Source organism: Balaenoptera ricei, chromosome 16 (assembly GCF_028023285.1).
Source record: "Balaenoptera ricei isolate mBalRic1 chromosome 16, mBalRic1.hap2, whole genome shotgun sequence".
NCBI lineage: Eukaryota > Metazoa > Chordata > Mammalia > Artiodactyla > Balaenopteridae > Balaenoptera > Balaenoptera ricei.
Genome location: NC_082654.1, coordinates 25,729,074 through 25,754,740, shown reverse-complemented (window position 1 = coordinate 25,754,740; position 25,667 = coordinate 25,729,074). Strand labels below are relative to the sequence as shown.

Below are 25,667 nucleotides of genomic sequence, written 5' to 3'. Positions count from 1 at the left end.
CCCACCCAACCAGACAACTAATCAAGGAATTAACTAATCAGCTAACTAATGAAACAACTCTCCATCTGTCCATCCACCCATCCCTCCCATCAACTAACCAACCACCCAATTAATGAACTTACCAACCAGTCAACTAATAAAATAACTTATCAGTCAACCAATCAACTTTTCAACCATCCAGCCAACAATTCAACCAAGCAACTATCTAACTAGCCAGTTAACCAACTAAAGAACCAGCCAAACAAGTGAAAAAAAAGGGGGAGGCCATTAAACCCTAGGTCTCAGGGCCCTCAAGAACGAATTATTCTGCATGAACCCTGAAAGAATTATCTCTTGCCCACAGAATAAGTCCAAGATCCTTAGCCTGACAATCCAAGGTCTTTTCCTCCTGGCCTCGTCTCCCACTAGCCACACTCCAGCTGCACCAGATATTCACAGTCCCTAAATACTCACTGCACGATTATTTAATGACAAGCTGATAATTCTATCAAGGACAACAGGGTGCTATGGCAGAGTCTGATAGGACCTGGGAAGATTGGGAAGGGAGGTGGTTTTAGGAAAGTCTCTTTGAAGCTGAGTTCTGAGGGTGGGTAAGAATTAAACTGGTCAAGGTGAGGGCGGGGGGTGGACCAAGCATGGTGGTTCTAGGAGCTGAATGAGGTTGGCGTGGCCTGGTCTAGCAGGGCCTTGCTTAGGCCAAGCTGAGCTGAGCCTGGAGGAGCAGAATAAGCTTCAGGGTGTGGAAAGGCTTCTTAGGAGAGTGGGCAGGAGCTCGGCCAGAGGGGTGTGCAGGATTCTGACAGGCGGGAGGAGGTGAGCGTCCTGAGGGGGTAACTGTGCAGTCAGGGGTGAGGGCAGCTGTGAGCTTGCGTCCAGGAGGGGTGAGAGTGCGCCGCTGGAAAGTGAGGGATGAGGGTCAGAGGTGATCAGTTTCCCACTCTGCACCAGCACGGACTCCACACCTTGCAGCCTGGGCACCTGGACCGCTGTCTCGGCTCAGTGCAGCGTGGAGCGGTGGGGAGAGGGTTGATCCTTCAGTACAGATAGACAGGGGAGGTCACCGTCAAAGCAGGGCTGGGGAACGGGGCCAAGGGAACACTGGGCTAGAGCCAGGAGAAGGAAGAGGCAAACCCTGGGCTACGGAAGTGTGAGGAGGAACTGCTGATAAGGAGGCTCCGGGGCGGTGGCCAGACGGGGCGGTGGCCAGACGGGAGCCTGTCTCGAGCCTGTGCCTCTCCAGGCCCCCTGCACCAGGGCTGCTTCAGGTGCAGTGACCCGACCTGGCAGCTCCTCTGTGCCAACCGTGCTGGGCCTCTATGAGTGTGGCCACCGGGAGCCTCACGATGGTCCTTGTGAGGGCAGATCTCATTCTCGTGTTACTGAGGAGACAGAGGGGTCAGGGAGGCCACGTGGCCTGCACACAGGTGGGAAAGACCCTGCTAGAAGGTAAGCTCCATGCGGGCAGAGACTTTAGTCTGTTCTGTTGACTGCTATGTCCCCAGATCCTAGAAGAGTGCCTGGCACTCAGTAAGTATTTGTTAAAAATGAATGAATGAATAAGAGTTTGGTGTGCAGAACCACTGTCCAGTAGTGGTGGGACATGATAATGGGGCAGAAAAAGCACATGTGGTCTTGGGTTGCATTGACAGAAGTATAGTGTTGAGGAAGGGGGTAGTGATCACTTACTTCTTCTCTGAGCTGCTCAGGTAACAATTTAAGTGTGGCATTGAGCAAGACGGCCCTTCCTGAAGCCAAACCTACACCTGGGCAAGATGGGACAAGACCTGACCTTAGCAGGTAAGACACACTGTGTAACTCCCTGCTGTTCCTTCCAGAGCCTGTGGTTTTCCAAGGGTCTCCAACAGATCCCATCCACATGACCAGGAGAGAGATAAAAAAAGAAAGGAAATTAACATTCAATGAGCAAATACCACGTGTCAGGCACTATCTTCGGCTCCCGGACTCTCCAACCATCCAACAAGCATGGAGCTTTCAGTGTGTGCCCTGGTGGTACAGGGATGAGCCAGACACAGCCCCTGCCCTCACAAGTGCACATCTGATGATGTGCCGCCCAATTCTGTCCTGGAGGTGCCCATCATTGCTCCCATTTATGGTGGGGTCGCTGAGGCTCCTGGGGGGTGAAGCCGCAACTAAAGTGGCAGAATGAAGCCCTGTGCTCAGACGTAGGCTGGGTGGAACTTACCCCCAGAATGTTCAAGTTTTCATTTAACGCACATGGTACGTGCTGTTTTCTCCCCCAGGAGAGAAGGGCAGAAGGAAAGAAAAAGTGAGGAAGAAGAGAGAAAGAGAGAGACAGAGACAAAGAGATGGAGGGAGGGAGAGAAAGACAGAGAGAGACAGAGACACAGATGGAGGGAGAGAGAGGCAGAGACAGAGAGATAGAAGCAGAGAGAGAGAGAGACAAAGAGAGAAACAGACAGATATACAGAGAGATGGAGAGGGACAGGGAGACTGAGAGGGAGAGACATACAGAGAGAGTCAGAGAGAAGCGGAGCTCAGGCATGTGCAGAGAGCAAGGGCTGCTGGCAGGAAGCGGGAGGGTGGCAGGAGGGAGCACTAATGGGCCGCGATGGGCAGGAGGCAGGAGGGAAGTGTTACCAGGGGCCCAAGCTGTGTGCAGAGCCGCTGCCAGGGTGACCTCCCTGACCGGCAGGAGGAGGGGGTCGGTGGCGGGGGGAGCGAGGCAGGCGCCCTCCCACTCAGGCGCAGAGCTGCTGGCCAGCTCCCCCCGCAGCAGCGGTGAACACAGGGGCTCTTCATGCCGACAGAGACCGGCATTCCGGGGGCAGAGGACGCGTGGGCTGGAAGGGCCTCAGACAAAGAGGCCTTTTGGGCGAACCGCTGCGGCATCTTTATTTAACAGGGAGCCCCGAGGGGAGCCGCGTTGAGGGCTCGTCCTGATTTCAGGCTGACAAGAGGCTCTTGGCTCAGAGCAGCTTCCATCAGAGCTGCCGCCAAACCCAGCTCTGGCCAAAATCATTTGGCAGGAGAGCTGGGCGCTGAGCAGTCAGTCCCCACGGCCTGGGCTGGCAATGACAGCCAGAGCCGGGGAACCCCCAAACCTAGCTATTCTTGGAGGAGCAGGTAGCGACCAATACATGGGCATCTTCAGGGCCACCACCGCCGGCTCAGGCCTAAAACTCTGCCACTGGACATTCAGGATGTATGCCATGGGGTGGTTAAGTCAGGGCTAGGCAGATGGGAGTCTGAGCCCTAGGTCTACCGTTCACAGGCTGTGTGATGCTGAATGCCTTGCTTGCCCTCTCTGAGCTCAGTACGATAGATCTCATATGGCACCTATGTTTTAGGAGATTCAATGAGATCATGAATATGAGGAGCCTAGCACAGTGCCTGGCACTGAGTAAATAGTGAAATTTAGTTATACTATTGTCTTCATTATCATTATCCTTTAGGTGAAAGCAGTGAGGTATGCTAGAAAGAATGGGAGTCAGGAGACTTCAGTTCTACAGTAGGTCCAATTCTGCCGTTATATACTTGCTCCATGACCTTGGGCAGCCACCTCACCTCTCTGGTTGTTGTTTCTTCTAGGATAAAATAGACTAGCTTCAGAATCTCAAACCCTATCTCATAGAACACCTGTTTGGTGAGATAAAATGAGTTCTGTGGGCACATGTGAAATGGTGCCTTGTAGATCCCCATCTTGGTCTTGGTGGGTATCATGTTCATTAGCACAGCAAAGGCTCTGAGGAGTCCTGCAGGCAAGAAACCTACAGAGCTGTGTTCAGGCCAGTACTTATTAATAATAACAACATCCTGGGAATTTGACTCATTTAATCATCACATTAACTCTAAGAGATGAGTATGACTATGATTCTAGTTTAACAGAAGAAGAAACGAAAGCACAGAGAGGTTAAATCATTTCTCAAGACCATACAGCTAATAAGTGGCGAGATTTTGAATGAGGTGTCTGAGTCCAGAGCCTATGCTCTGTCTGATCTGCAACTCTGTACTTCCTCCAGCATTACCCACAAGTCTCTGACTGTGGAGCTGGTTTTCCAAACAATTCCTATTGACAGCCCATGGAACACAGCTAGGCAAATCCAGGCCAGAGACATTCTGAAGTTTCTTCCAGCTCTAACAGTCAATGGCTCCAGGACTGCAAACAGCACCATTATCAGTGAATTCAGTGTCCAATCTATCACCAGCCCGGTCTTTGCAAGCACAGCAGTGGCATGGGAGGGGGCCCCAGGCAGACTGCGCTCAGACCCTCTGCTTCGAAATGATCTCCCTCCACGAAGCCCACCATGCTGGGTTATGTCTATCCCAGGACAAAAAGCAAAGTTCTGCATTTGTCAAAGCAACAGGGGGTGTCCTGCTCTTTCCACAGGATCAAACATTGTCCTATTTTTAGCAGCATCATTTTGGTTTCTAATCAATGGGAATCTTAGAGTAAAAGCCCAGCGACTCTGGGTGGGGTAGGGGTATGTGGTGGGGGGGTGAATGGGCTGAGGGGGCTGAAGTCCTACCCATTTGGCCTCCACTCTCACCCCCCGGGGCTGCTTCTAATCTGCTCCGGACTATTCCTCCTAGATCAGCATCTAGGAAGCTGGGGGCTCACTGAACTTTTATAAATCAGAGTATTTCAAACACATGAGTTCTCTTTTTGAAGGATCTAAGCAGCAAATTCTTTTGTAATGGAAATAGAGCTTAATTCGCAACTGCAGTTTAAGCCATTTCACAAGGGAGCCTAGTAATTGGGGCCTTGGGGACATGTCACCCTCCTTGGAGGTTTCCTTTGCTTGTGTGTGATCTTTGCATTGTGTCATCAGATACTGCCTGGCCTCCCGCGTGGGACCAGGCTTCCTGCTTGTTAGTGAAGACACAAAGATAACAGATGGGGCCTTCACGGAGCTCTTGGTCTGGAGAAGATGGACACACAGAAATTACCCTCCTACGGAGGGTAAGTGTGCAGCATGGAGGCGTGCACGGAGTATTCTGGACAGCAGGGGTGGCCAGCTTCCTCCGGGGAGGTGGAAGGCTTCTGGGAGGGGCATCGTGGGAGCCGAATGCGTCCCCAGGAAAGGGATGAGCACAGGCCAAGGGGTGGAAGTCTAGGGGAGTCTGGCTGGCTGGGGGTGGCTGCACTTCTGCAGACTGGCCTGCAGGGCGGGAGCTGAGGCTGAAGCAGCCCATGGAACAACCCCACAGCCGGCCCGGCTCAGCCGGTCAGAGGTTCTTGTGGAGCCTCTGAAGGCCTTTAAAAGTAGAAAATGGACACAATCAGCTTTATCCTAGGCTGCAAATGCTTTCTTCCTGGGTCTGTCTGGACCAGAGGAGATGGAGAGATTCTGCCAACTGGGTTTCCTCCGAGCAGCAGACCACTCAGGAGGCATGAACACATCAGTCTTGGCTCTCTGCCTCAGTCTCCCCCATTAGCAACACATCTGGCCCAGGCCTGCCTTAGAATAAGGGGCACAAGAACAAAGTTACTCTCCCCGTATCTAGGACTGAGCATGCCAGAGAGCCCTGGTGCTTCTTAAAGGAGTCTGTTTTTGTTGCAACATGAACCTTTTTTCTTTATTAAGGTGAGAGACAATGATGGGCCATGGTGGAAAACTCCCACGGTGGGAGGGAGAACGGCTGGGGCTAAGAACCTCCACGAAGTAATAGCCAAAGTTTTCGAATATGGGAAGTGGGGCTAAAAATTAATGAGCCTGGGAGGTGCAGAGGGTGGGGAGGGGAGATCCTTACCCCTTCAGGGCTGACATCCTTGTTAGGCTTGGAGTCCCTCCCCCAGTCTAACTCCAGCCAACCCCTCATCCCACCTACAAAGAGAGCCTTTGATTCTGAAAGCAAGTCTATCGTGGACAGCAGAATAATAGAAGCGAGCTCGGCTTTCTGGGTAACAAAAAAATTCTAGTTGCACCCACCAGGAAATGGAGACTTGTATAAACGTTGTCACATGGCGGAGGGTAGGCTGATTATTCTCAAACACTCTTTCTCACTGCCCCCTTCCCCCGGATATTTATTTTATCCCATAGACAAACACTGCAAACATGTATTTCACATGCAGGAATGGGGTAGATGGAGTCATTTATGGGGTAGATTGTTTGTCCGAGCCCCTAAAGTATAGCTCACACTTGTTAGTGAGATGAAAGTCTTCAAATTGTTGAGACCACAGAACCATTAAATATTAACCGCAGGGCTTCCCTGGTGGCACAGTGGTTGAGAATCTGCCTGCCAATGCAGGGGACACGGGTTCGAGCCCTGGTCTGCGAAGATCCCACATGCCGCGGAGCAACTAGGCCCGTGAGCCACAACTACTGAGCCTGCGTGTCTGGAGCCTGTGCTCTGCAACAAGAGAGGCCGTGATAGTGAGAGGCCCGCGCACCGCGATGAAGAGTGGCCCCCGCTTGCCGCAACTAGAGAAAGCCCTTGCACAGAAACGAAGACCCAACACAGCCAAAAATTAAAAAAAAAAAAAATTAACCGCATAACCATGTTGCCCATTAAAGTAACTTATGGAGTTACAGAAAAGAGTTTGGAACCCTTCTTGATAGACACTGGCCCGCAAGAGCCACATAAAACAATCACCTGGCTGGCGCTTGGTAAACTTTCCGTGACACTCATCCAATCTGCTCCATATATGTTTAAAATTAACACTGAGATCTGGGCTGTGAAACTGCCATCAGGTGGCGGGACTGGCTGGCCGGCGAGGGCAGGGAGCCCGAAGTCTGGGAGGGTCCGCTGCACGGTCAGACTTTCTATATCTGAGTCCTGGCAGAGGAGCTGGCTACTCCGTGCACAAAGCCGGTTTCACAATTTTGGGTGCATTTGAATCCCCAGCAAATCCCAGACTCGGAGCCCATACTGTCCAGCAGGTCCAAGGAAGATTCTGGCCAGCCAAGCAGAGCTGCATGGGCAGGGTCCTGGAAATAAAACTCCAGAGGTTCCAAGCAGTGTGTCTGAGGACAGGTAGAGACAAGGGAGGGCTGGCCGTGGAGTGGACTGCACGTGGCCCTGACCATGAAGTTGGCTGTGGGGGGCAGTGATGCCGAGTGGAAGGTTGGATCCTGAGTCGCACAGACTGGACCAGTGGGTGGCAGGGCTGTGAAGTGCAATGCTGGGCGGCAGTGACCGTGGACTGCAGCTGAACTTATCCCTAATGACCATTCCAAGGTTATTCCAAGGTCTCAGACAATTAGACCACAGATCCCAGCTTTCTAGTTCAGCAGAATTAAAGGTCACTTCTGTACTGCCCTGCCCCCCCTGCCATTCTCAGAGTAAATTACGGCCTGCAAGCTGCCTGGCTGCTTGGTGAACCCATGACATTGCTCCTTGTTGCCTGGCTCTGAGTAGTTCTCATTTGCGCTAATCAGGTTAGGAGGCCCCTCCCCTTGCAGACCCCACTTAAACGGCTCCTCAGCCACCAGGAGCACCACTGGGGCTCCGGAGCCCTCATCCCGAATCAAGAGTCCTGTTCAAAGCCTGATCCCAGGAGATAAGATGTTATCAGTTTCCTGCTCCAGACGACCCAGAAGACGGCATTTCCACAGAGTCCAACTGCAGATGCCTTGGGCTCCACCAGCTCAGGGAGGCCAAGGCTGATGGGACCATAAATCCCAGCTGCAAGAGGCTCCCCTCTGCCCTTTGCCCCTCCTCCATTAGCTTTGCCAATTTGTTTAACTGCTTGGGAGAGGAATAAAGAGAAATAAAAGCTCAGGCTGCAGCCATCAATTTAACTAGAAACGGCAAATGCCCTTTAAAGAGAAAAATGAATATTGATCTGAAGAAGAGAAGCTTCTACCTTCAGGAATTTCCTCATCGGGGCATCCTTTTACATTAAGGCAGAAAACGTGACCAAGTATGATCTGCATAGCCACGAAATTCAAACTTGGGTTAACGAAGAGCATTTGAGAGTGCTTGTCTCCCCATAGTCTTGGGAACACCAGTTACGAAATTGAGCAACTTGGTTCTTATTTAAACAAGCATAATGATTCCAGATTATAAAATATTTGTTCAGAAAGGAACCTTATGGTAATAACTCCATGTAGGGACAGAACATTTCAGAAGTTACAAACGCTGTGACATATATTCTCCTGCTCAACCCCTTTCATTACCCCTGTGAGACAGTTATTTTTACCCTCGTTTTACAGATCAGGAAACTGGGGCTCAGAGAGGTAAAGCAACTTGCCAAGGTCACACAGCTAGTTGGTGGGGCGCTGGGATTTGACCCCAGCTCTTCTCAGTCTAATACCAGCACTCACAACAAAACATCCCCCACTTGCCTCTCCTCAAGATTCTTGAGTCAGACTCCACAGTAGTTTTCACTTAACTAGGAAATTCCGTCTCCATTAAAGCCAGTGGTGCCCAGTGGTAACATTAAATTGTTTATGCCTTGTAATAATAATAACAAAAAGCTAGCGACCACTGAATGTTTCCTCTGTGCAGACACTATGTGCTGCTGCCTTATGCCTGCCAGGTCACTGCATCCTCATGACCACCCTCTGAGGAGGTACTACTCTCCTTCTTGTTGTACGGATGTGGAAACTGAGGCTCTGGGAAGTTCAGTAATTTGCCCAAGTTCACAAAGCCAGCAGGGTTTCAAACCCAGGTGGTCTGGCCATCTGGAGGCCATGTGCCAAGGCCACTAAAGTGGGAGCCTCTCATCCTCACTGCAGGGGCTCCAGGGGGTCCCAGGCTCCAGACAAAGTGGAAAGACAAACAGGCTCTGCTTCATGACCCTGCAGTTGCTGCCAGTCTGCTCTTCGGCATTGACTGTTCTAATGCATGTACGTGCGCGTGCCTGCGTGTGTGTGTGTGTGTGTGGTGAGCATTTGCATCTATAAAGATGTATACATGAATATTTGTATCTATCAAGACTTCTGTGAATAAACAAATATGCATTTTGGATGCTACTAAACTCAGGACTGATTCCAAAAATGTCCCAAAGGGAATCCAAAGAAGAGTTCTCCTGTATCCAGCAAAATGCCACACACAGAATCCCTTCAGCAGAGGCCCCTTCACAGAGCTCCCAAGCTGGTGGAAGTGATTTAAAGGAGTGTTTTGTAAACACAGACCCATCATGAAAGGAATAGAGGCTTCAGCTGTGACCCTGGCGGTCCTCATGCCCCAGAGGCGGCCTAGTCACGGGGTGACCCCTCCCTGAGGGACACCCACACCCACCCTTCTGGCCAGGAGACGCCAGGCCCCAGGATGCATCTGCTAGACCACAGCAGAGGGTTTTGTACAGACAACCTTCCTTCACAGATGGACAGACTCTCCGGCAGATGGACCACCCCCTCCCCTGCCCCAGACACACTCTTACCCGGCAGTACTCATCGATGGGCTTCAGCCTCCTCACAGCTACGTCCCGGATGTGGCTTCTCCGGAAGAGGATTTTGCCTGGAAGAGAGATGCTCGTGAGCTGGGTGACTCTGGGTAAAGCTGCCATAGGGACCTGGGACACTATCCTCTCATTCCCTCTCCCTCGGCTTCTCAGCATCTTAGCTGGCCACCAAACACCACCACCTCTGCCTGTTGCCAAGGAAACAAGAGAGGAGTGGTCACCTCTCCCCGGGGGGCAGGAGGTGCCCCAGGCTGAGGGCCCAGGACTTCTGAGGCAGATGAGGAGCCCCGGAGGCTGCCATCTTGGGCAAATCACCTTGTCTGGGTCTAAAGACAGGATCCATGCCCTGATGTGGGTGCACCTCTCAAGTGACCTCGCAAATAAATATAAAGGATGGCCCAACCCACCCCTGTGTTTTGTTTTCAGGCCCATCCCTCCTTGAGAAATTGGCATTCATTCCTGCCAGCCTGATAGGAATTCCTATTCTTAGTTAAGTTGGGTGGCTATTTCCAGGGCAGGCTCAGGCCAATACAAGGGAGCATAGCTGTCCCAGCCTGACTGGCCTCCAGCCGTACGGGCCCCTGCAGCTGGGCTGGTGTACCCCTCTACAGGTATGGGCAAGGCTTACGGAAAATGCCAGCCCCCAAGCCTTCCCAGGAGGCTCTTCTGAACCAGCCAGGTTCAATTTTATAACAAATAGATCAAAGCATAGTCCTTTTACAATTGGTTAAATTTAGAATCTGAACTCCTTGGTCTGACATTCAATGCCTAACACAGCTGATGTTTCTGTGCCCAGTGGCCACCAATGTCTAGGCCAATGCCTCCTTTTTAGAAGCTTGATTGCCGAGCTGGGAGTAATCACCCTCTTTCCAGAACACCCACACATTTTGTCCATTCCTAAGACACTCAACACATTCTGATGTGTATTACAAACATTTGTGAGCCCCTTCCACCAGAAGAAGCCTGTCTGTCTCATCTTAGGGCCCACGGAGCACAGCACGTGGTGAGGTACTCACCTCACAGCTACAACAGGCATCTATTGTCCAAGACCACCCATTCCCCTCTGGAGAACCTCCCTCATCCATTCCCCTGTGGGGTCAAATGGGGCCGACCACACCCCCTGGCAACAATGGTATGCATGTGACCTGGCGTAGCCACCCAGAGTCACAGCGATGGGCTCAGAGATGGGCAGGGGACCCGATCTGGGCCAATGAGGGTCAGCCCTGAGACTTCTGCGGGTGTCCTCTTCCTCCCACAGTTTTCTCCTACAGTTGCTAAGCTGGCAGGATGAAAGCCTGGAGCTCCTAGTGACCATCTTTATTATTGCCTAAGAAGGAAACCAACCAAGAGAAAAGATTTGAACCTGGCACAGAGCAGGTGCTCAATAAATGTTTCTTCTCTCTTCTTCTTCCTTTTTTTTTGGCTGCCCCATTCAGCTTGTGGGAACTTAGTTCCCTGACCACAGACTGAACCCGCGCCCTTGGCAGTGAAAGCGCAGAGCCCTAACCACTGGACCACCAGGGAATTCCTTCAATAAATGTTTCTTGAATGATTGAAAAGCAGAGCTGAGAGATGGCGAAGGGCAGATTCCTTTGACATCATTGGAGCAGCTGGATGTAGTTGTTCCTGAACCCAGGGTCTACCTGGTACTTTTCACTTACATAAAATAATACAAATTTTTTTTATTGAAACTTGTTGGAGATGGATTTTCATCACTTGCATTAATGGAGTCCTAAATGAGATGATTCCCATTGCAAGTGAACAAATATGTAGACTGCATGTTAATCTACTTAAGCTTCTTCTATCAAGGTCCGAGTGAAGTACTAAGCATTGCCTGGTTTAGGTTGTTGAAGTGAGTGCAAGTTGTTTATTTGGGAAGTGATCTGGGAAGTACCAGTAGGGGAGTGGGGAAATAAGGCAGGGCAGGCGAGGAAGTGGCCTCCAGCCAGTTAATCATGGTGGGTGGCGGCAGCTCATTTGTGTTGAGGAACTCGGGGGATCATGTAGAACAGACTACAGAGGTATCCCAACCAAGGGCGAGGAGGCTGGGGTATTTATCACCAACTCCCTGCTTGTTGTTGAGCTTCTGAGAGCACTGCTTCTTGGGAGCTTCTGTCCGAGTACGCTCCCGTGGCTAGAACAAAGCCCCCAGTTTTCCTGTAAGCAGCCTTTGGCAGGTAGAGGAGAATGGAAAGGGGACTTGGGGGGCCGTGGAAGCAGCTGCTACAGCCATCCCTGACTTCCCTGTCACCACAGGTACTGGTCACCAGTCCTGTTCCAGCCAGACCATGGAGCATCTAACTCATCAAGTTGTGTGTGACTTGTTGCGCATTCGTGTCTCTCATCCCCCTGCACTCAGTGTGAACCAGAGGCCCCTCCTGCAGCTGCTTCTTCCCCTTGGCAACTCTCGCTGCACTCAGCACAAGGCTTTGCATACAGCAGACGCCCAATAGGCACTTGCTGGTCCGTGCATCTCCCTCCCTCTCCCAGATGCTCCGTCAAGCTCTCCTTCCTCCTTTTCTCACCCAAGCCTGGTAGAGGGGCTGTGTCCCCAGCAGAGGGATGACACTGCACAGACTGGACAGTGTCATCAAAGATAAATGGGCTCTTCCACATGTTCCTTTTGAAAGGAGATAAAACATGATTTATCAAGACATGGGAGGGACTCCCCTGGTGGCGCAGTGGTTAAGAATCCGCCTGCCAATGCAGGGGACACGGGTTTGAGCCCTGGTCCGGGAAGATCCCACATGCCGCAGAGCAGCTAAGCCCATGCGCCACAACTACTGAGCCTGCGCTCTAGAGCCTGCGAGCCACAACTACTGAGCCCACGTGCCACAACTACTGAAGCCCACGCGCCTAGAGCCTGTGCTTTGCAACAAGAGAAGCCCGCGCACCGCAACGCAGAGTAGTCCCCGCTTGCCGCTACTAGAGAAAGCCCATGTGCAGCAACGAAGACCCAATGCAGCCAAAAAAAAAAAAAAAAAGACATGGGAGACAGTGGCCTTTCCTTGGGGGAAGATGTCACAGATTTGGTATTCTTGGCCTCTTCGCCTCCTACCCTTTTTTGGTTGCCTGTTGCTCTGTTGCCTGCGGGCCACAGGAGCACGTGTGTGCAGCCAAGGGGACGGTGTGTGAAATAAACACGTGGTGAGAGGACACCCACTCTCTGGACTGACGAAATGACAGGCGGCCCTGGGGTGGGGTGCTGGGCCTTCTACCTGAGCCAGGTAGCCGTCAGGAGCTGGGGGCCGCCCAGGCCCAGTGACGCCAGCAGCTAAGCTGTATCTCACAAGAACCTGGAGGACTTGCTCGGAGGTAAAGAACCTAGGAGGGACCGGGATCGGGGGGTGGGGTGGTGGCCCCCAGACCTGGCTCTGCCCTGTGCTTCTTTCAAAGGAGGAAAATGTGACTTATCCACTCCCCAAAAATAGCATACCTGCCCTTTCTCATCCCGTCAGAGGACAAAAAAGAAAGCAGAGAGATGGGGAGACAAACTAGGTCGCCCCTCCCAGACCCACATCTCAAGGCTGGCCAAACCTCTTGATTGGGTTTGATATTTATGGGATATATAGATACAGATATAGATATAGATACAGATATAGACATAGATACAGATACAGATATAGATATTGACACAGATACAGATATAGATACAGATATAGATATACCAGATAGAACTTGATCCAGTTGCAGAGACAGAACTAGCAAAAAACAAAGAGTTAAGGAACGATTAAGGCCTCTAGAGGTGCAGAAGCTTTGAAGGGCAGGCTGGGGTGGTGGAGATGGGGAGAGAGGTGGGAGGGCTCCTCACCCAGTTGGCACGGGACCTCCGCCCTGCCCCTCAAGCCCAACCTCTGCAGGTGAGGTGGCCATGCCTCCAGGCTGGACACCTCCCATCTCCTCCACAAGGCTCGTGGGTCTGTTGCTCAGGTACAAAGTCAGAGGAGAATTTCTGTACGAGCCATTTGCCAGTTGAGTTTTTGGAATCCCAGCAGGGCTTCTCTCCTCCGCGCTGAAATCCTGGCAGGAGCCACGGTTTCTTTCCTTGGGTCCTTTTGGCACAGAGGCTGCTGGGAGTGGGGCAGGGGGAGGGGGAGGCAGGGAAGATCTGTAAGGGATTCTATGGTCCTGACTTCTCTCTTAGGGATCCCAACCGCACTCTGCAAGCCAAACCGGTGACCATATTAAAAGGGAGAGGGAGAAAAGGGAGGAGGAGGAACAACCCCATGAAGGAAGCCGGGACCACAGGGCATTAAAGGCCTCTTGTAAATGTAATTCAGCCCGTTCACGGCAAGGCCAGGCGAGACTCCTGCCAGAGCCTTCAAAGCCATGTAGATGCAGCTCCAGAAATATGATAAGCATCATAAGGAAGATTACACACGGGGCATGAGACAGACCTCAGGATTAACTCCTTCCTGAAAGCAGAGAAGAGAGCTGTTGAGCCTGACAGGGTCTGAGCATGTATGTGGAGGCTCCTCTTCCTGCCATTCTGGGCTGGGCTGAGAGGATGGGACCAGCAGGGTCCTTGGCTGGAGTCCTGGGTTCAAGTCCTGCCTTGGCCACAGGCTGGCTGTGTGAGCCTCCACGGGGCCTCTGCATTCTCATCTGGAGACTGAAGGGCCGGGCCTCCGTGGCTGCTCCCCCCGGGAGTCCTAAGATGCATTTGGGGGTGGGGTTATTGAGAGGGGCAGAGGAGGAGTGAGACAACGGGTAACAGTAGCTAAGTGTTTACTCCTGCCAGGCACAGGCTAAGAGCTTTCCATCGGGTTCTCTGGCTTTATCCTCACCACAACTTTAAAGCAAGTGCTTTTATTGTCCCCACTTTGCGCAGGAGGAGCTGCTGGCTCAGAGAGGTTGAAGGACTTGTCCAAAGTCACACAGCTATTAAGTGGCTGAGCTGGGATTTCAACCTGTGGTTTTGGAGCTCAGATAGTGAGAGGGAGAGAGTTCTTTGGGCTCAGATCACGTAAGGCCGTGAGAACCACTTAGGATTTTCTTGTGGGTGTGATGGGAGTATGATTAACATCTCCTCCACACCAGGTGCTGGGCTGAGGTCTGGGGAGCAACTGTCTCGGGGGCTGACTGAGAATGAAGCAAGCAATAATCGTGGAGGACGGGACATGCCAGGGTGAGTGAGGTGAACGCAGCCCCCCCAGGTCTCTGCCGACCAGATACAAGTGAATGAATGAGTGAGTGAATGGATGAGAGTGAACGGGGGAATGAGAGTGAAAGGACCAATGGACCAACAAAGCAGGGAAGGAGAGGTGACCCAGTGTCTAGTGGACTTGGGGAGAAAGAGCTCCCCGAAACAGCAAACCTCCCTGTCCTTTAAAGGGCCCTTCCTGCCCCACCCCCATCCCTGCCCTGGCTGAGCAGGTGCCAGCCCAGCGGGATCAGCAGGAAGCTCACCCTCAGAAGCGGGAGGGCATCACCTGGGGGAGGCCGGCTCTGCCCACACCCTAATCTGGACTAACCTTCTCACCATGAGTGTCCACTCTGGGCCAGGACACATAGGTGGGGCACTGACTCGGGAAGGTCCCCATGCTTGAGTGGCAGAGGCATTTCTCTCTCCTACGCAGGATACCAGGCATCTTAGTGGCACTTGAGGGGTCTTAGTAGTTGGCATTTGCTTCTAGAGAATGAATTATTTCAAGAAGGTGAGAGATGAGGACATGGCTCCTTCTCATTGGTAGGGAGAAGCGGTTAAAGAAAAGACAGAAACTTCTGAGAGCAGTTAACGCCCTAGGCCAGCCACGACCCCAGGTTCCTCCTTGTAAAATGTGGTACCCATGGGGGATTCCTTAAGCAGGAGTCAGGGGGCCAGGGGCACAGGAAGAGCCCACCTACCTAGGGAGCTCCCACCCTAGCCATGAAGAGCCTGTAGCAACCTCCAGGAGACAGGCACATGTTCTGACAAATGGGCAAGTACCTACTGTACAGGGGCAATAGAGGGCACTGGCTACAGGGGAAATAGGAGAGGGCTGACCTCTTTTGGTCTGTCCAGGCTGATCTATTCTTGGCAGACTCTCCTCTTCAAAATTCACAGCATATATGCATGTATACGTCCTCATATAACTCTCTCTTCCTTGCTTTTTTTGCCACCTGGAATGCCATCCATCCATCCATCCATCCATCACTGTCTTGATGGAGGGCCTGCTCCAGTGTTAAGAACACCGCAGTGGACAAGACAGATGAGGGGTCCTGCCCTCAACGTGTTTACTTTCTAACTGGGGAGGGGATGTGTATGGAAGGGATACAGTATATAATGTTCATATCTAGTAAATAGTGTGGTTACATACATATGTCTCCCCCAACCTCTATAAAGAGAATATAACAAGGTAATGGGAAGGGGTGTGCCTGGGGGGTGGGGGAATTCAGCTAGTGGTCAGGTAAGTCTCTGATTTCAGTGGAGTCTCGGAGGAGGAGAAAAGCCAGCCACGCAAAGCTCTGGCGCAAGAGGGCTCAGCCAGAGGCAACCACAGAGCAAAGCTGGAAGGTGGAAAAGAGGCCATGCAGCAGTCTTATAAGCCACAGAAAGGAGTTTGGTTTTTTTTCTAAGCACGCTTGGGCCTACTGACCCAAATCCCTCCCCATCTTAAGGCTCATTTTCCATATCCTCAGGCCTTCTCCATGAAGCCTTCCTTGAATGCCTGCCTTGCCCTCCTTTGCCAGCCTCCTGGACCGCTGGCAGTCACCCCACTCTCGCCCTCCCTCTCCTGCTGTCGTGGAGAATTTGTCAGGGGGCTACCATCCTCAGGGCCCCCTCTCACCTTCCCAGCGGGGTCCCCTGATGCACAGGCCAGCTCCCCCCAGCCACCCTGGCCTCCAAGGACACAGGTGCTCCCACCCCTCTCCCTTCAGTGCGGCCCAGAGAGCCTGGGGCATCACAGGGACTCGCCTAAGGTATAGGGAGACCACAGGAGGCCCCGAGGCCCACAGGCCGCATGGCGCAGAGGCCTTGTTCTCCACGAACAGACACTCCTGCCCATCTAATTGGATCTGAGGACAAAAAGGAAAGGGGAGTGTATCCGGCTCCCAGAGCTGCCATAGCAAATGACCACCAACTTGGTGGCTCAAAACAGCAGAAATTTATTCTCTCCCAGTTCTGAGGCCAGAAATCTGAAATCAAAGTGTCAGCAGGCCATGCCGCAGCTGAAGGCTCTAGGGAACAATACTTCCTTGACTCTTCCAGCTTCTGGCAGCTCTCGGCATTCCTAGGCTTGCAGCAGCATCACTCCAATCTCTGCCTCTGCCTTCACACGCCCCCCACCCCATCCCCCAGCCTGTGTCGCAAATCTCCCTCTGCCTTTCTTGTGTAAGGACATCTGTCTTTGGGTTGGGTGCCCACCCTAAATTCACGATGACCTCATGTCACAATCCTTAACTTAATTACATCTGCAAAAACGCTTTTTCCAAATAAGGTCATATTCACAGGTTGCAGGGGTTAGGATGTGGACATATCTTTTTGGGGCCACTCTTCAACCCACTACAGAGGTTATGGGAGAGTCCACAGGGCTGACCAGACACCTGAGAGAGTCTTGGATCCCTAACTGGATTGCAATCACCCTGAAGGGAAGGGATGACTTTCTACACTCCCTTCAGCCCTGGCAATACGTGGCATGGAGCTGGGTGTAATGAATGTGGGTGTTGACTGATTCCCTCGGGAGGGATGGGGCAGTGTCTGGAGAGAGTGGGTCAAGGGTCTCTGGAGTCCAAGATGAGAGAGACAAGCTGTGAGGATCTGAAAGCTGAGTGAATGGGGGAGAGGGGTCCTCTCTGGCTCTGCTGGCTGATGTGGCACCCAGGGGAGAAGAGACAAATTTCCCAAAGCAATGAAAGGAAAGAAGATGGGAGGGTTACTAGAGGGACCCCCCCCACCCTACCCAAACCGACATGTATGCTATGGGCTGAATGTTTGTGCCCCTCAAAATTCATGTTGAAACTCTAATGCCCACTGTGATGGTAATTAGGAGGTAGAGCCTTTGGGAGGTGATCAGGTCATGAGGGTGGGGCTCTCATGAATGGGATTAGTGCTCTTATAAAAGGGGCCCCACAGAGCTAGCCCCTCTGGCATGTGAGGATACAGTGAGAAGTTGGCAACCTGGAAGAGGGCCCTCACCTGACCACGCTGGCAAACATGATCTCAGACTTCCAGCCTCCAGAACTGTGAGAAATACATTTCTGTTGTTTATAAGCTACCCAGGCTGTGGTATTTTGTGACAGCAGCCTGAACGGACTAAGACAGGGTGACATGACACAGGCAATGCCTGTGGGGAGGAAAAAGGAATAATTAATCTTCTACTCCCCCAGCTCTCTGCAGGCTTACAACCTGGCGTGGGTCCTTGGGTGAAGTGGGTCAGGCCAGCAAACGAACCCTGTGTTCGACTGCCCGGATTGGGTGCCTCAGACTGTTGTGGTGCTGACAGATTGATGAAGACAGACGCTCTTACATGAAGAGCCTTGGGCATAGGAGGACCAAGAGAACCTAATGCATGAACCTGCTCATGGCTGTTCCTTCACCATGAAAAGCAAAAACAAACGTCCCTCCTTCATTTTCATCCCTTTAAATTCAGAGTGGCTGATAGCAAACCCCAACTCCAGGAGTAACCCCAGTAGGCAGGGACCCAAGTTGCTCCACTGAGAATCATCCTGGGACTTGATGGTTTAGAGCATGCAGCTACCTGAAGGGTACACTCTGGGCCCTCAGAATACCCCCCTCAAAAAACAACCACCCAACCTCACAGCCCACTTCTCTGATGCCTCAGGTTATAGAGTCAGAATTTAGTTTCTTTGATGTAAGATTTTGGTTAAGATGTAGAAACTTCTCCCTGGAGAATGACAGGGAGACTTGTTAATCACTCAGACCTGAGTATGAACAAGCATCAGCTTTTCACTGGACAGCAGGGTCTGGTTAGGGGACAGAGCACAGAGGCCTTGAGGGAAGGTAACATGACGGGCGGAAAGGAGAAGAATGGAGAAACAAAGTCAGCCTTTGCTGGCTTCCCAGTTTCCTGCAAGCTGGTCCTGCCCTCCATGTTCAGCTATCTCCTGACTGCGGCTTGGGGGCAGGCCCCTGCTTGTCTCTCCAGAGCTGCCCCTGAAGCCAGTATGCCACCTCTGCCCTAATGCAGCCTGGGGACAGCAGGCCACCGGCTCACCTGCTTTCAACCTCTGATGTGGCTGAGATGGCATCCCCACTATCTGTGGCCTTGTGCCTGGCTCAGACTGCACTCTGCCACCCAATCCTGCTTCTCACCTGCTACACCTGGCCTTGCTTGCGTTTGACCTGGACCAGTAGAGACAAGGGGCCATTTGGGCTGGGGGAAGGCTGGGGTGAAGCCCAGATGCTGAGGCTGGAAACAGTAGGCACATGCAGGTTCTGGAAGGACATGGTCCCGATGGGGAAGGTCCACAGCCCAGGGCGTCCTGACTCCATGCCCTGAGTTCTGGCTCCCACGAATCTCTCTCTTCCAAATACATGCCAAGGCCCCGCCTTGGCTTAGAGTCTAGCATGGTAAGCATTTGTGGGTTTTGCCGGTCAGCATTTGTATTACAGTATCCGAATTTTCTTTTGAGGAACAATCCCCCCTTCATTCTTAGTCTGTATGATTTTAGGAGGGCTCATCTTACCCCAGACTCCTGGAGTTACCAGTCAGTATAGTCCAGCCATGGGCATGTGACCCAAGTTGGTCCAGTGAGAATCAGTTTGGGACTTTTGGTGGAACCACCAGAAAGAGAAGTGGTCTTTCTACAGGGCCTGCTAACTCATAAACTGTGAGCCCCAACTTGCTAGGAAGCATCTTTGCACATTCCCATCACCATCTGGGGAAAGCCTATCTGAGAATGAAGTCACCAGAGAGGAAAGCAAAGCTGAGAGCTAGAGAGACATATGACTTGGTCACCTAGATCCAGCCATGCCTGAAACCATTATCCCTGAAGTTTTCAGTTATGTGAGTCAATAAATTTCCTCTTTTTTCTTAAACCAGATCGAGATGGGTCTAGTCTTTGTCACAAGAGGCTCCTGACTAGTAAGTATATCTAGTTCTGCCATTTACTATTGTGTGATATGAGACAAGCCACAACGTATTGAATCTCAGTTTCCTCAAATTGCAAAATGGGCACAGTATTACCTAACTCAAAGGATTATCATGAGGAGTCAATGAACAGGTGTGTAAAAGCATTTAACACAGAGCCCAGCCCATAATAAATGCTGAATAAATGGGATCTCTTATGAGCTGACAACTCTAGGTCAAGTAGGTGGGGTGGGATGGGGGCGGGGGCACAACCTGGCCCAGCCCACCTCCTCATGGGGCACATGGGGTCCAGGCACTGTGGTGCTCCTTGTATACCCTTCCACCTGGCTTCCCCATCCAAGGCCAGATACTAACTCCCTTCAGCCTGCAGAACCTTTCCCGATTCAAACCCTGCCCCCTAAACACACGTCTCTCACACAGCTCCCATTTCTCCTCTTCCTCCATCTGCCCAATTCAAAGAGGAGAGGGACACAATGGAGTCAGGATTACTCACTCCATCCGCCCACCTTGGGGCACTCTGGGATGACTCACACAGGTGCGGCTCCCCCTCGGCACTCTCCGCCCCCTGCCCCACACACTCCGGGAAACAGACTTACAAAAATCCACTGGGGTTTCGCCATCAGTTGAAACCTTAACCCTCTTGCAGCCACAGCATGCTTACAGTAAGAACTGGCACACCTAGAAGGAAAAAGTCATCTCCCAAGTTCTGGTTTGGAGCTTCCCATACCCAGTGCAGGCCAGGCTTAAGGGAACAAAATCTTTCATTCCCCCATCCTTAGTGGGACCAGGGGGGATTTATGGGTGTCTGCCAGGACTCCCCTGGTGGCGCAGTGGTTAAGAATCCGCCTGCCAATGCAGGGGACACGGGTTCGAGCCCTGGTCCAGGAAGACCCCACATGCCACGAAGTAACTAAGCTTGTGTACCACAACTACTGAGCCTGCGCTCTAGAGCCCAAGAGCCACAACTCCTGAGCCCACGCACTGCAACTACTGAAGCCCGCGTGTCTAGAGCCTATGCTCCACAACAAGAGAAGCCACTGCAATGAGAAGCCTGCGCACCGCAATGAAGAGTAGCCCCCACTCGCCACAACTAGAGAAAGCCTGCACGCAGCAACGAAGACCCAACGCAGCCAAATAAATAAATAAATAAATAAATAAATAAATAAATAAATAAATAAATAAATAAATGTGGGTGTCTGCCAGAAATAAAGCACCAAGCCCTGGCATATCAGAGGTTTTAATACATCTTTACTGAACCAGATGGAATTGAAGGCTTTTTGAATGGCCTTACAGAGCTATGGGACCAGAACAATTTTTTCTTTATTTTCTAAAAAAACACTTTGGTGGGGGGGAATATAATATACATACAGAAAGTGCACATGCATATGTAAAACTCAATGAATTTCACAAACTGAACTCACCTATGTTACCAGCACCCAGGCCAAGAAACGGAGCATTGCCTACACCACAGAAGACCTTCGCTGCACAGATTTTAAGTGGGGGTGGTTCTCTGAAGCTCCATAACTATCTTATTCTCATGACATTTTGTGCTGGTATGGATGTGAAATCTCTAGACTGACTGGGTGATATCTATTGCAGAGAGGGGACACTAACACATTTATTGATTTTAGTGATATTTACTTTTATTTAAAAATACGTGCTTAGTGAATGTAGATCCCTGGAATGAGGACCCTTTTTTTGTGAAATGTGAACACACGTTCAAGTTTTAACTGTCATTAATTAGACAAGGAACAAATGGTTACCTACAAGGTTAGCTGTGGGAAGAACAGTGGAAACAGAAACAAACCCCCTGAATTTGCTGACTTGTTCTCCCTTGTGCTGGAGAATGCCCAGGGTTGGTCTCATCCCTGACATAGACTGGAGATATTTCATTAGCTATAAGATCTTACTTTAGGGCAGTCCAGGTCTTATGAATTGCCTGTAAGGTAGCCAGCATCTAGGGATTTCCAATGATATCAAATCCGAGAAGGATGTTGGCCATGATGGCACTGTGGGTTGGCGGGCAATGAAAGCTGTCCCAGCCTGACTCTGGGAGGTAGAGAGAACACCACAGTTGACCTCCAAGGTGGTCCTTAGCCTCAGGGAAGGAAGAGGCTTTGTATTAAATATAACAGTACTTAAAGTGGCCACGCTGAGGACAAATGTCACTTGGGTACCACTGGGGCTCCTTAGGGCACGGGCTGTGGCCTCATTCAGAGCTGAGCTTTGACAGGGCTGAGCACACCCTTGAAGGTGCTTGGGAAACCCATGTAATACCTACTCTAATGGTGGGACAGGTGGCAAAGGCCGAGGGCACTGGCCTTCCCAACCGCCATCACGTTAGTCAGGTTTTACCTTTCAGCTGTGTTTTTCTTTTCTTGGTCTGGCAGGAAGGTTAAAAAAAAAATCAAATCTAGGACTGTTGAGCTGCCAGAAGCAGGATCAGAGTATGGGTTGTAGAGCTGAGAGGCCCCAGGTCTTTAAAACCTCTGTGTCCTGGGCACCTTAAACTGCCTGAACATCAGGCTTCTCATATGGCAAATGGGATCATAGGGCTGGGATGTGGATTAGAAACAGCACCTGAGACAAACACAGCACACAGTGCTGGGCACACGGGAGATGAGTGACACAAGATGCCTGCTGTTACAGAGAAGGATGAGGACAAATCACTTGATGTTTGGCCATTGTCCATAAATTTGTATGGTGACCTTGAATTTGTCTGATTTCCAATCCTTCCCCCACCCCCGCTCCTAGTCCATTTTCCACCCAGCAGCCCAAATATTTTTAAAATGAAGGCTTTCCTGGGACTTCCCTGGCGGTCCAATGGTTAGGACTCTGTGCTTTCACTGCCAGCGGCATGGGTTTGATCCCTGGTTGGGGAACTAAGTAATATCCCACAAGTGGTGAGGTGTGGCCTAAAAAAAAAAGGAAAGAAAGAAAGAAAGAAACCTTTCCTTAAACCCTTCAGTGACTTCCCAGCACTGAGAAGAAAACCTAAACTCCTTACCGTGACCCAGCAGGATCTGACTCATGCCTCCCTCTCCATCTCATCTCATCTCATCAGGCCAGCACCAGGCATGCTGGGCTTCAGTTAGCACCTTCCCACCTTGGGGCCTGCGTGCATGCCTCCCTCTCTACTGGGACACTGTTCCCGATGCCCTTTTCATGGCTAATGCCTTCCATCCTTCGGGTCACCTCATCGGGGAGGCCTTGGCGGACCACTATGTCTCCCTCTCCCAGGCCTTGATTGTTTCCCTCCTAGATTTCACTGTGATTTGTAATGACCTCTTTATATGAGATCTTATATCTTATATGATGTCTCCTTCACTACGATATCTTTAGGGCCCAGCATAAGGACGGGCAGGCCATGGCCCCTGGTTGACATCTGCTGAATGGATAAGTGTGAGTGTGTGTGTTGACACACCCTTGCTCCAGACTGTCTTATTTTTACACATGCGTATCCCTGAGGGAACTACACAAACGTGGCTCACCACGCAAACGCTGGAGCCTGCTGCACCAGACCAGGGCTGCAGCGGGGATGGACTCACCCTCCAGGACCCAGACAGAGCGGGGCCAGAGAGTGTGGTTAACTCAGAGCCCAGCATCAGGGCCAGGCTGTCCCCACTCCGTGTGGGTGTGGCGGGCATGGTGAGCAGTGGCTCAGCCCCATCCCTGTGGGAGCCTGGGAATAAAGGGCCCTATTCAGCCCTTGCAGCCTCAGCTCCATCCCCGCCAGGGGAGGCTGCCCTCAGGAAAGGGGACGGTGGGACGCAGGGCAGTGCTTCCCGCCAGGCTCTCCCTGGGGCGTGACCCACAGCAGGGACGGATGATTTGTGGGGGAGGGGCAGCCAAGGGTACAGGGCCTCCGGGGCTCGAAGAGACACAACAGGAAGGCCCAGCCAGATGAGGAGGCTCTGGGGCAGGCAGGGGCAGTCCTGGTTCAGGGGGTGAGGCTGAAAGGCCCAGTTCACTGTCGATGCTCTGAAGCAGAGGAAAATCCCCAGGATGCAGAAGCCCATTGGAAAACTGCCCCATAATCACAGGCCTGGCCACGCCAGCCAGAGGGGCGCTTGCCTGGCTCTCTCAGGGTAGACACTGTTCCCCAAAGCCTGCGTTTCTTGAGCTTTGGCTCTGTTGGTAGAACTGAGCCCAGACAATCAACTCTCTTCAGCAACTTCCTACCAGTATTTTCCATGATTCCACCCACTCCTGCAAGGGAGGTGAGAATGATATAAATAATAGATCACATTCATTGAGTACTTGGTGTGTGCAAGCACTGTGCTATGTATTGATACTTTATATTTATTCTGTTATTTGATCTTCACAACAACCTATGATATGGGTACCTGGGTACTACTGTTACTCCCATTTTACAGATAGGTAAACTGAAGGTCAGAAAAGATGAGCAACCTGCCCAAGGTCACACAGCCAGTAAGTGGTAGAGCTGAGATTGGATGTGCCATGTTCTCTGTCTTTGGCAGTCTGAAAGTGCCTGGCCTCTTAATTCTTTTGCTATGTTCCTTTCTTTGTGTGTACCTTTCCCCAGGCGGTACATCTCAACCCTCCCCTCACCCCATAAACAAGGTCAGCATGCATCCTTCACTCACTCGCTAATCATTCAGCTCTCCCCAGTGCCTGTGCTGAACTGGGGGCTGAAATGTGATGGTGAACAGTACAGACATGGCCCCTGCCCTCAAGAGGACACGGTCTGGGTTGGCACTGTGCCGCGGTGTGATCGGTTACGATGGGGACACACAGGAGGGAGACAGGCCTGAAAAGTGGTAGGAATGAGCCAGGCTAAGGGAAGGGTGAAGAATGTTCCAGGAGGAGGGAAGAGCCTGAGTGAAGGTCCAGAGATAAAAGAAGCCAGCTAGAGTAAGGTCAGTGTGGCTGGAGGGGTGTGTGTGTGTGTGTGTGTGTATAAGTGTGTTGGGAAGTTATGAGGCGCTCGAACAGACAGTGGGTAACAGGGGTTCAATCACATGGACCACACAGCATAACAGAGCCATTAACATTATACATTTCAGAAACACATGTTCCTGAACCTTAAACGCCAAGGACCACAGTTTTTACCTGGGGAGACACAGGCACCTTCAGACCCTTCTGAAGTCCTTCTCTCTCAAGTTTGAACCCCAAGCGGGGCACACTTGGGCCTGGTCACTGGTCAGGAATGCACAGCACAAGCTCAAAACTGTGTTCTCACCAGTGTCTACACCTACCACAATCCAAATGGATCCTGGGGGTAAAACCAGGAGACCCTGGAGGTCATTGTGTCCAGCCCCCTCACTTTCTGAGGTCGAGGCTGAGCTCAGAGAGGACCATGTTTTGCTCAACTTTGCACAGCAAGTTAGCAGCCAGGATGGGACTCAGCAGGACTTGGGCTGGCAGCCTAGTTCTGAGGTGGACTTTGCAGCTTCTGCACTTACGAGTTACATTCCCCAGGGTCCCCAACTCAGCTGTTTTTCTTACTTCCAATTTCTACCCCAATCCTAACCCAACAAGAGCTGCCACCACTGACACCGTCTCACAGAACTGAGGACTCAAAGGAGCCTGTGGTAGTCTGCCTCCAAGGTGGTCCCTGGTGACTCTGGCCTCCTGCTCCTCACGCTTTACATAGTTCCCTCCCATACCGGATAGGGCTGACCTGGGGAGCCAGTAGGATATTTTGGAAATGATGGTGTGACTTCCAAGACTAGGTTAGAAAAGATATCGCAGCTTCCTTCTTGATCTTCCTCTGGGGTCACTCACACTGTGGAAAGCCAGCTGCTGAGTTGTAAGGACACTTAAGCAACCCTATGGAGAGGCCCACTTAGGAAGGAACTGAGGCCTCCTGCCAACAGCCAGCACAAATCTGCAAGCCACGTAAGTGAGCCATCTTGCCAGTGGATCCTCCAGCCCCAGTCAAGTCTTTAGATGACATTGACTACAATGTCACAAGAGATCCCAGCTCAAAACCATGCACCTAAGCCATTCCTGAATTCCTGGCCCAAAGAAACTGTGTGAGATAATGAACATTTACTGTTGTTTTAAGCTGCTAAATTGGGGGGGGCCAGCAATAGGTGACTGATACAGGGCCCAGCAGAGCTCTTGAGAGAACGAGGGCCCCTGGGTTACCTGAATCAGAGATATGTGGGGTATTGACTACAAATGCAGATTCCTGGGATTTACCCAGACCCCCTGAATTAGACAGAAGGGTGAGAGTCTGCATATTTAATAAAGTTCCCCCAAGTGAATCTCATGTACCTTTTAGGCTTAGAAGTACTGAGCGAATCTAACTTACTTTACAGATCTAAAGAAGCTCA

At 51.5% G+C, this 25,667-nt stretch overlaps 1 protein-coding gene across 9 annotated transcripts in view; it reads right to left on the bottom strand.

The window, feature by feature from the left end:
* SH3PXD2A (SH3 and PX domains 2A) overlaps window positions 1–25,667 on the bottom strand; it is a 246,745-nt gene that overhangs the window by 122,207 nt on the left and 98,871 nt on the right. For all 9 annotated transcript variants that reach the window (XR_009497980.1, XR_009497978.1, XR_009497979.1 and 6 more), the window contains exon 4: window positions 9,311–9,387. Coding sequence is in view for 3 of the 9 variants with exons in the window: in XM_059900003.1 (XP_059755986.1) it covers window positions 9,311–9,387 (77 nt within the window). In the remaining 6 variants the exon portion in view is untranslated. The remainder of the gene's footprint in view (window positions 1–9,310; window positions 9,388–25,667) is intronic.